The sequence below is a fragment of the Gambusia affinis genome, linkage group LG03 (genome assembly GCF_019740435.1).
Source record: "Gambusia affinis linkage group LG03, SWU_Gaff_1.0, whole genome shotgun sequence".
In the NCBI taxonomy this organism is placed as follows: Eukaryota; Metazoa; Chordata; class Actinopteri; order Cyprinodontiformes; family Poeciliidae; genus Gambusia; species Gambusia affinis.
The window spans coordinates 28,660,480-28,671,290 of record NC_057870.1 but is presented as its reverse complement, the minus strand read 5'-3'; the positions used below and the strand labels follow the sequence as shown (position 1 = coordinate 28,671,290).

The window sequence follows — 10,811 nt, the reverse complement described above, 5'->3', positions numbered from 1 at the left end:
CACGCCCCCTCCTGTTAAAGCTGCAGGTCAACGCTTGTAAATGACTCGCACGTGCTTTGGAAAAGTTTGAATGAACGAGCAGAAATATCACTTCTGTATTAGAATTTCAAAATAAAGGAAATGTGTTTCTCGGAACAATACACACGTTATTTACTTTATAAAATAGTAGCGTACACACATAAATATATAAACTTTAGAGAGGAAGTAAAAATAAAGCGCAAAGGGAACAATTTGTACTTGTGTTTGCTGGCAGTTTAAGTATAAGTTGAACTGGCTGCAAATACATTATAAAAGACAAGTTTATCAACTCCTGTGTATTAAGTTGTTCAAAAATGAAGTTTCAACAAAAAGTAAAGGTAACTTTATCTTTCAATTGTTTTCTTCAAGTTAAACTTGATTAATTTCCAGATTATTAAAAAGAACAACACTAATTTATTTCGAACAGTTCAGCTTTATTTATGAATGTAGGCTACATTCAAGTTTACTGAGTTGCCAATGTTTTCAAAACGCTACAAAAGTCAACTTTTATTTTGAAAACTATTTATAATAGAAAGTACAAGTTTGCACATATGGTTTGCAGATCTTTCTACACATAGTTCATATTCAAAGTTTTTCACTTTGAAAACTCCCAGAAAATTATTTAACACATTTATAATTAAACGTAAGTGACACATACTGTGCTTCTGTCAATCTGACTAATTCCTTTTAAGCGTTTGTCAGTATTTTTAAAGGATGCTTTCTCAAATAACTGACAAGTTGTCTGGAAATACAAATACAGATGTTCTGAAATACCCCCAACAATAAACCACTGTGTAATTTTTAACAACTGGCTGGAGTGCAGGCAGGAAGATAGTGATCATTCAGCAGATTTAACAAACACCACTGGTTAAGGTCTGGGGGAAGGATGATGGTAAGTTTTAGTCATCGAGTTGCTTGTAGTTTTAGTAAACGTCTCACTGTAAAGGTGAACTCTTGGTAGGAATCATTAATCTAGACTCCATGCTCCTCACCAAAGGCACTGAGAACAGACAGAGACAAATATTATGACATAGGGCTTCATAAATTAATGAAGAATAGAATCTATTTAAATCAGCATTTTCTTTCATCATTGAAATGTTCATCACTACGGAATACATTTTTGGATTGTAATGACTATGCAACTCACTCACAGCCGCAGTAATGCTTAAAAAGATTTGGGTGCAAAAATTTGTATTACAGAATAAAATGTATTTTTGTAGCCATCAAAATGTTTCTGATATAATAAAGATGCTGGCTTGTTTTGATGCATGTTTGGTATCATTGAGCTAGAATAACACAACGTCATGTTCAGGTTTGAAGTTGAAGAATTTGAAAGTGCATTCCTTCATTCTCATCCAATGTTCATCGTACCACAGCAATCACCACTGGCTGAAAAACAGCTCCACAGCAGGATCTTACTGTTGCCATGCTTGACAGTTCATACTATGGTTTTAAAATAGTCCTTGCTTTACTTCTTTATTTTATTTTTTTATTTTTTTTTTACTTTTTTTCCTCTCTACTTTAAACTAAAAATGACAACTTTATCATTTATAGTTCAAAGTAGAGGGTAATTCATAAAGTCTTTTAAACACAATATTTTTTAACTCCATTTCCCCTTCCAGTTGGCATAAATTGTTTGCTTTTTGTTGCAATTATATATTTCAGGTCATTGAACAAATCTTGAGATTAAATAGGGATGATTTGACTACATAAAATATATATCAAAGACATCTCATTTAAAGTAATGTAGTGCTGGCTGAAAATGTAATTACATCCTAAACATAATAGCTGATGAGCCAGCCAAGGTAACATCAGCTGCTTCAAAGTGCTTGTGATAACTGACAATGAGTCTCTCCTTTTATGTTTACGTAGTTTTGCCCCACTGCACTTTTCAGAATTGTTTTAAGGTTCAAACATTAACAGAGGTTTTAAGGTCATGAGACACCATCTGAACCGGATTTGAGTTTAGACTTTGAACTTCGAGTAGGCCACCCCAAAACCCATATTGTGTTATTTTTGGACCTATCAACATCCTACCAGGTGTACTTTCGATGGTCCTGCTGCCTAGTCTAAGCGAGTTTAAATTTTAAGTCATAAACTGTTGACCAGATGTTCGTCTGCTGGATTTTCTGAGATAGGAGAATTAAATGATTCAATTAGCAATGGCGAGTGATCCAGATTCAGAGTTTTAAAGCAGCTCCAAGTCATCTCACTTCCTCCACCAGGTTTGATTCTGTGATGCCGTTATTTTTCTTAAATACTGTTTATCATACTCCACATTTAATAGAAATCAACTTTCGCTAATCTTGTGTCAGTTTTGCCAAAAGTGACACAAGGGTTTTTTTTTTCTTGTCCGAAAAGACACCTTTTAAATTGTATATTTTCTCATAAATGTAAAATCACAAAACAAACAGAATTTTTTTTTGACATTATTAGTTTTTTTTTAAGCAATATTGGACTTGTCTTACCTGTATAATACACATTAACATCCCAGCCCTCTTTCTGCCAGGCAGAGTTTCTTGTTTCCTCTCTAGATTGAAGGCTTTCATAGGCTATAAAAAAGTTTAAAACAATTACATCGTGTGTAAGTGAATTTATAGTAGATCAAAACATAAACATTTTTGCATTGCTGTACCTTGTTTCTTCCATTTATTATGATCACTGAAATAATCACCATACATATATTCCCAAAATGTAATATTTGGATCAAGGATTGTTGCAAAACAATCAAAAATATTCTTTAGTATTAGATATTCTATTTACCACAGTAGTCATCAAAACTGTGCATTATTTCTCTGCAGCTTAAATAGTGTTTACGTGCAGCTAAAAATGTATGCAGAATTTAGAGTTTCGGTTTATGATTCATGAGCTTTAAAGGAACATAAAAATATCAAAGATTAATATCTATCAAGGAGGAACCAACAATTGTTGGTTTGTCCAAATTTGCAACATATGTTTCTGCTATTGTCATGAGGCATAAGCTAGAAACTTAGAAAAATCCTCCTCCTGTTAAGTTTTAGAAAAATATGGGGATTACTGCTTATTATTACTAAAAAAATTCCAACGGCATAATAAAACAGAAGTGACTCTCATTCCATCTCAGGGTTTCTTCTTTAAGTTGGACTGTTTTTATTTTTAAAGTTTTGAGTCATCCTGATGAGTAAGCTAACATTGCCTTCAGAGTCTTCCTAACAGTATTTTACCAAATTTACCCAGGACAAGCTTACAAATGCATTGGTTGTACGCATATTAGAGGAAACATTCAGGATTTAAAAGTTACTCCTACAAAGCCAAGTCCTAATGCTTATTTAAATGTATATGTTTGAGCTTGGGTCACATTTTATACACGGTGTAACGGTTTGTAAGTTGATCTGTGAGGATATGCCTTTTATTCCAAGGTTGCTTGTGAACAAAATATTAAACATTATCTATCCTCCCCAGCTGTCTGAAGTCTGTGATAAGCGAGATGGGCTTAGCTCAGATCTACAGATTTGACTTTCGAGCCGCATCAAGCCTGGTAACTAAAACTACCCGAGGCAGTCAATAGTAAAATATAAAATGAAACATGCATTATGTGTTTTTATTTTTTTGCCGTCCAAATATTTTCTTGCCTTTTAGATTGAGTCTCACTCAGTGCCCAGAGCTGACTCGGCTGATAGTGTCGAGAATACTTAAGATCACAGAAATTGTTAGATGTAATAATATCAAAATACTCAAATGCTTGCGTCAAAAGGAAAATGGATTTGTTACATGGAGAACAAACTGTTGTTCTCAAAGATTATGACTTAACTGAACATGATCAGATACAGTAGTGATATACAAAAAATAACTATGCACAGTCACATGACAAAAGTTCACAACCATTCAGCTGGTAGCGTGGTGTTGCACCTTATTCTGTTGCAGTGATCACTGACACCAAAAACCTTTAAAATTATATTTAAAGTTTATAATCAAATTTGGATATTTTTGTAAAAAATCAAGTTCAACCAATGATCTGACCCTCAACAACATTCATAGTTATTTATGTAGTCATCTTGGAAAATTAATTGTTCAGTCCTCGGATGGTTGGACATCGCCCCATAAATTAAATTTCAGAAACATGAGCATGAATGAATATTTAGATGAAGTATGGCTTGGGTGTAACTATCTTCTTAAAACCAATATGACCGCAATTTACATCTCTTACCGCGAACAAGTTAAAAATAGTTGCTAATATTATTTTCTTTCATAACTCATCCAAAAACTTTGAAACATATTTTGATACACAGTGAGCAACTTAAATGACTCACCCCACAAATGATGAACAACATACAGGTCACCAATCTGGGAGAAGAACCCTCCCACTGCCTCATTGTTTTCCTGTCTGTGTTTGATTGCCCTTGCCCTGTAATGGGAGAGGTTATTTTCAGGAGGAAATTGCTCACAGAGACACATCTAATAATTCCTCAAAGAGAAGTTCAGGAGCCTGATGTTACGTTTCAGGCAAGTGAAACTTGTCTTACCAGCGATTGCCCCATTCAAGCATGGTTCCTGGCTGAAAGACAGAAGAGCAAAGACAGACAGCTTAAATTTCATTAATGCATGTAATTTATATTTTATATACATCTGTAATTTCATCAAGTAAAATGTCTTTGTATCTTGAGTCTATATGCAAGAACAAGTGAAGCACTAGCTGCAAACAGAGATGATATGTTTGCTTTCTTTCCTGTGAATAAAGAAGTGACTCTGTCACTCAGTGAGTCAGCTATGAAAAAATAGAAAGGGAAACTCAGAAAAAGTACACCGAGTACTTTTTCTGATAATACTGTTATTTTGCAGACAACAATCAATATCCTGCAATATTTGTGTCTGATTACTAGCAATCACAGTAGTAAAGTGATTACAAATTTACCCTAACAGTTAGCTCACGCAATAAGCTTCAACCGATACAATTCATATAATTTCAATGTGAAGAGTATGAATGCAAATGGTGAATAATCACAGTCATCAGAAAATAGTTCTCATTAGTCTCATTACAATCGTGGGAAAACAAACTATTTCCAGTGAGTCAATAGAACCACATTTAACTTGAACTAAGTTTCCTATCAGACATTATCAGTATCTCACATTGTCCTGGAGACATTTTGTTTTCAATATTTTGAGTTTAAGGAGGTCTGCAAACTTTTATTTCTGCACAGCTTTCTTAAGGCTCCACAGAAACACTGTAGTGAAGCTTGGACTTTGCATGGATCACTGAAAATGACTTGATTATTTCATTTTGAAGCCATTCTTTTGTATATTTGTGTAGATCGTCCTTGCACTGCATTAGCATTGTCTTCAGTAGGTAGTTTTCTGGCGTTCTCCAGAAAACTGCTTAGACCTTTCTTTTAAAGAAGTCACAACTGCTGCCAACTAGTGCATCTAATCAGCAACATCTGGCTACAATTTCCCCTCTGAAACGCAATGGAAAATGAACACTTTTTTTTACTTTTCCACATCAAGCAGTAGCCTGAAGGGACCAACACCGCCACAAATTACCTTGAGCTTGTAGGTGCGAAGTTCATAGAGGTTTGGTCCTTTTCTTGGTAAAGGTTCATTCCAAAAGCTAAACTCCAGAAGAAGCTGATTTTGCCTTGAAATCAACATTTTGGCCCTCTGTTTCCGGAACTCCAAGTACTCCTAAAATGGTTGTTAATTGAAAACAAAATGCATGAATATGTAGATAAATGAAACAATTTGTTGGTCTGTTACAGTTGGAAAATAAAATTGCTTACATCTTACCTTGTTGTCTCTTAATTTCTGCAGGCAATCAGTCAGAGCTGGATAGCCTCCCCTATATCGCCACAGATGAACTGAGCAACAAGAACAGCAGATGTCACTGTAGCCCTTCGCTAAGGCACATCCCACCCACACAGCTGTGGCATACAAAACCTTCATCTCATTTTGAGCTCTCATTTTTTCTGAATGCTCCTAATGTACACCATAAATTGTAAATGATCATATGTAGAAAGAAAGACAATGTGTCGACTCATCAGGGGAAGTATCTGTGCTCCTGCAGGCTTCTGCCAAACAGATTATGATCAAAGTGAAGCCACTTCAAGTAAGTGTTTGAAGCACTGAGACAGAAAAATGAATTTTCTCCTGCAGGATCTGGGATCAATCCAACTTATCAGTCTTGTAAGGTTTCTGTTAGTTCCCATTTAAGCTTTCACTTCAGCTTACCAGCTTGATCCTGCTCTCCATACCAAGTATTCCAGCTTCCAACAACTTCACATGGGAAATCTTGATCCTGATGGAGTCTTCTTTGCACTTCAGCCCTACCATCAGCACAAAAATGATCATTAAACAGTATAAAACATATAATCTGTGCAGTTCTTTTGTATTTATAAAGTATTGTTTAGATAATATATCAAAACAAGTTACTCCACTCAAATATGCTTCTATTAAACATGATCCAATATATTGCCTTGCTTAAGGCAAATCAACATTATATTCTCCAAAAGTTGAGAAAAAAAGAGTTAATTTTTATATTCTTAGCTCATTCTGTGAAAATAACACAAAATATAACAAAAGACAAAGAAAAATAAGAATGTTTAAATTTTATCAGCCATCAGTGTAAGTATCAAGAGCAAACTAATTGGATACAACAAAATATTGACAGTCTCTGTTGTTATATATCAGTCCTTAAGATGTTGCCTTTTGTTTACAACCTAAGTAATCAAAAGCGGCCAGAATAAGCACAGGTTATTAGTTTATGGTCTATTGTACGAAACGGAAGCATGATTAATCCAAAGGGTGTGGATTCATTATGTTTTCATCATTTAAAATTCAGCACTTAAAATATTTTCCCATTGCAAAAGTATTCACAAGCCTTTAACTTGATTTCCATTTCTCGATGTTATGACTATTAACTGCAATGCATCATTTAATAATAATTATAAAGTAAAAGAAAGAGGATAGGTGGATTTAGTTTTTTGAAACATAAAAATAAAAGAAGTGTGTTGGGCCCTTTAATCTGATGACTAAGTCGTAGAATCCTATCCAACTAAAGAGCTTCAGTAGTCATTGTGTAATTTATTTTCATCAGAAGTGCTGCTGTTCTATGTTCTATGTAATTGAGAGCTACTCGATTACATGTTAAGATGTTTCCCAAATAGGTAAGGTTTTCATTTGCAAACATGTGACACTAAATTGATCCTGCTGATGGAGAGAATGTCCTGATTACCTTTTCATGGATGCAATGTCTGCGCCTGCTGTGGCTGCTCAGAAGCACAATCCATCACATCTAGTAATTCTTTCTGCAGGTGATTTGTCTTTTAAGCAACTTTTACAAGCAGATTTCCGTTAAGGCTTAGACCTCATGCAACATCATAAACTATGAAAAAACTACTTTGCTATCTTCTTACTGTATTCTCCTGTATTCATAATTTTCAATCTCCCAGCGCAAAGCAGCAATTTAGAAGAGTCCACAGTTTTCTCATTGCTGAGGCCAAGATTTATACAATCAGACTATTTATAGCTTTCTAAAATTTGCATCATCTGGCCTTTCCTAACAATCATTTGGAACCAAACCCTGTCACTAGCAAATAAGTCATTGAAACCTCAGTAAACATTATGCAGGAGTGCAAATCTATTGCCATCTTCAACTGCTTCATAGCTCTCTATTCTTTAAAGGTTAAACTGAAAACACAGTTTGACACAATATATTGAAACAGTAAGAACCCCCACCTCCCACAAAATTTACAACAGAAAACACAAGAAGAAAAGCAAAGTTAATAAAAGTAATATTTCACACCAGGTAACACTCACTCCAGGTCGTTGTACTCATCCAGGCACTCGGGTTTGACGTTGTGAACTTAACAAAAGAAGAAAAGAAAAGAGAGACATAGTTATCAAAGCTTGTGTTTTCTTTTTAAATGCACAATCAAATTCTCCAACAAAGTAATTTCACACCTCAATTCAACAGACTTTATATACAAAGCTGTTTCACTGGCACAAGGTTATAGGCTATGGCTGATAGAATGTTCCAATTGAAATCTCTGCACAGCATGATGTACGCTGCATAAAAGATCAAAGTCTGGGGGAAAATGGTAATTTCTTCTCAGGAGAAAGACACAGTTATGATCTAAGACTCTAAAGAAAAGACTATTTTTTCTGATGTCATAAAAAGGTATAAAATTGATACATCATGTTATCAATTTGGCAGCTGCCCACTTCTTGTGCATGTGTACTGAAAATTTTAGTTTGCTCTCCGGTCCCTATGGTTGAGCAAAGACTGGATTTAAACAAACATAATTTATTTAGCTGTTTTCTGTAGAGATATGTGGCTAAATAGACAAAAAACAGAAATCCTCTTTTTGTATTTCTCACGTCTTTGAACCTCAGTAACCCCACATTTAAAGGCAATAACCCTTTCTTTGTATGTTAGTAAAATACATTGTGCCTACACTGGATTTTATACAGGTGGCTGGTTTCTGTCTTTGACAGCAGGTTGGAGTGGGCATCTTTCCTCGCATCCACCTTGTGCACAAATAAGGAGCGGAACCAGCCTTTGTCACTGCTTTCTGAAAGCCTCCTACACAGAAACGAGATGAAAGAAGCAAACAAAAGCGCAAAGAAAAAGCATTAACATAGAGAAATTTTCAAATAATAAAAAAAAAAACACAACTCAAATGATTGTAGGAAATGCCATGATATATGGGCTAAAATGTAGTCATGCTGTTATCGTCTGAAATGAAAAATATGCATTCTGTATCAGGCAGTGGGTTGAGTGCAGCATAAAACTTGTATTCACCCACTGAAGTAGGTATGTGGTAAATATTTACTTAAATCCTGAGAAACTCAAATCAGATTCTTATTACTAGTAACAGTAAGTTTTGAATAAAAAGTCTCTAGATATCAGTACGGTACTTCTTCAGGCTGAGGAGCCCTTAACCCATTTAACACTCAGTCACGTTCCTCCCAAATTGGCACTCAACACATCTTAATATATAATGCAACCTGAAATGAAAATAGTAGTCTCTTAACTCACATGTCGCTGTTTTCTGTTATCATCCTACTGAGAAGAGTCGTGCTTTTTGGTAAATGTGACTGACCATGACAAAACAACAAAATGTTGACCAGATTTTCAAAATGTAAACTGTAATGTGGGAAACTATATTATATTATTGTACCACCACAGTCTGAAAACTATAGAACTTGTAGGTATATTGTGGTGTTCTTTAAAAGAAACAAAAGACTTATAGATAACTAAAGGTATATTGAAACTTAAACTCAAAATTTGTATTCGTCCAAAACAATCATATCCACTATTAATCAGGCCTGCAACATTCAGCTTAACCTCCAATTCAGTGACTTTTGTTGCTTTTTATAAACTCATAATGTCTAAATCCTTTCAAAATGCTTCATTTAACCTCAATTTCTGGCTTTTGCAAAGGATTTGAAATGTCAGAGGAAGAGTGAGTGATATATCCTCCACACATGTGGATTAGGGAGAGCTGGTTCCATTTTGTGCTTTTTGAAAGCCATCTGTTAGTTCACAAACATGTTTTAAGGCTTTCTAAAACCCTCAAACTTCCAGGGTCATTTAGTAACACTGTGGGCTGAAGGCTTTAATTAGGAGCTATGATTAACCACAAAATATTCCATGAATTTTAGAAAAAAAGCACAAGTTGTGTTTGAATTATGTTAAAATCAGTCAGAGAAGAAATCAATGCTGCTGGAGGCTGTAATGTGCATGTAGTTTGCTTTTACAGTACAAGGGTCAGAGGTCTAGCAAATCATTAAAGTGGGATAGCGAACGGGTCTTAGATAATATCTAGGACTTATTTTTAATAATACAAATTTATATTAATCTATAAGAGCTTTTCAAAAGTCAAATACTGAGAGAAAACTTACGGATTTCTAACAGTGTGCTATTACAATCAACAGTCACAGTAAGAGTTTTGGGGTGATTTTCATGATCTTAACTCTAAAAGAAAGAAAAAGATCATAAATGATGTTTCTGAATGTTAGCAGATAGATTTTGAAATGTAGTAAGATGGTTTCCAACTTTTTACAAGTTCATGGTTTTGTTGAGAAACTTAAAAATCTCCTGACTAACAATGTGTGTTTATTGTCCAGTTTTAAAGGATGAAGATACAAATAAAACAAACGTACCTGGAGGCTTGGTGTAAGTAGACAGAGCTCCTGTACAGAACGTTTCCTGCACTCTGCACAGATCTGCAGCTCGTCGCCATGTTCCTCTGGAAAACAAAACAGTTGTCTGACGCTTAAGCATTCCCTGCTGGTTAATGTTTACCTCTGCGTCCAGGAGGTGAATTGACAGGTAATCAGATGGGTTGAAAACCACTGATACGGTTTTGCCATTCAGAGGTTAAAAACATGCAGGACTCTGTGAAGCAATGATCCAATGTGCAAACTGGACCAGCAGATAGGGTTTGTGAGAGGTGCAGGTCGAGGCAAAGAGTAGGCTTACATGTAGATTGTGCACAGATTGACATTTTGTAATTGCATCAGTTTTGTTATTACTTTTAAAAAACATTTAGGAATTTCTAAAAGTGACACTTTGTATGAAAGAAAAAAAACATCTCCAAAAGACAATAGATGGCCATATAAATGCCAGCTTTTTATTCAATCTTTTGAAAGCAAAAGGTAAAAGCTTCAAGTTGTAAAGGCTTTGTGTCACTAAGTAATCATGCAGCTGTTTTTTTTCCCTTTTAGATTTTTCACTCTTTCTGGCTGAGACGAGGCATTTTGAATAGTCAGGTTGTTACCCTTCATTCAGTTGCTGGCATTGCCTGAATTTCAGCAGA

General features: G+C 35.0%; 1 protein-coding gene across 1 annotated transcript; it reads right to left on the bottom strand.

The window, feature by feature from the left end:
* Positions 1–431: 431 nt before the first annotated feature.
* On the bottom strand, positions 432–10,248 carry nipsnap1 (nipsnap homolog 1 (C. elegans)). Its single transcript, XM_044112394.1, has 10 exons — positions 10,156–10,248; positions 8,445–8,572; positions 7,807–7,852; positions 6,220–6,314; positions 5,779–5,849; positions 5,536–5,676; positions 4,521–4,552; positions 4,308–4,402; positions 2,487–2,570; positions 432–1,018 (listed from the first exon to the last, which is right to left on the bottom strand). The coding sequence occupies exons 1-10, from the start codon at positions 10,233–10,235 to the stop codon at positions 954–956; spliced, it is 837 nt and encodes a 278-aa protein (XP_043968329.1). The 5' UTR covers positions 10,236–10,248; the 3' UTR covers positions 432–953.
* Positions 10,249–10,811: the final 563 nt, after the last annotated feature.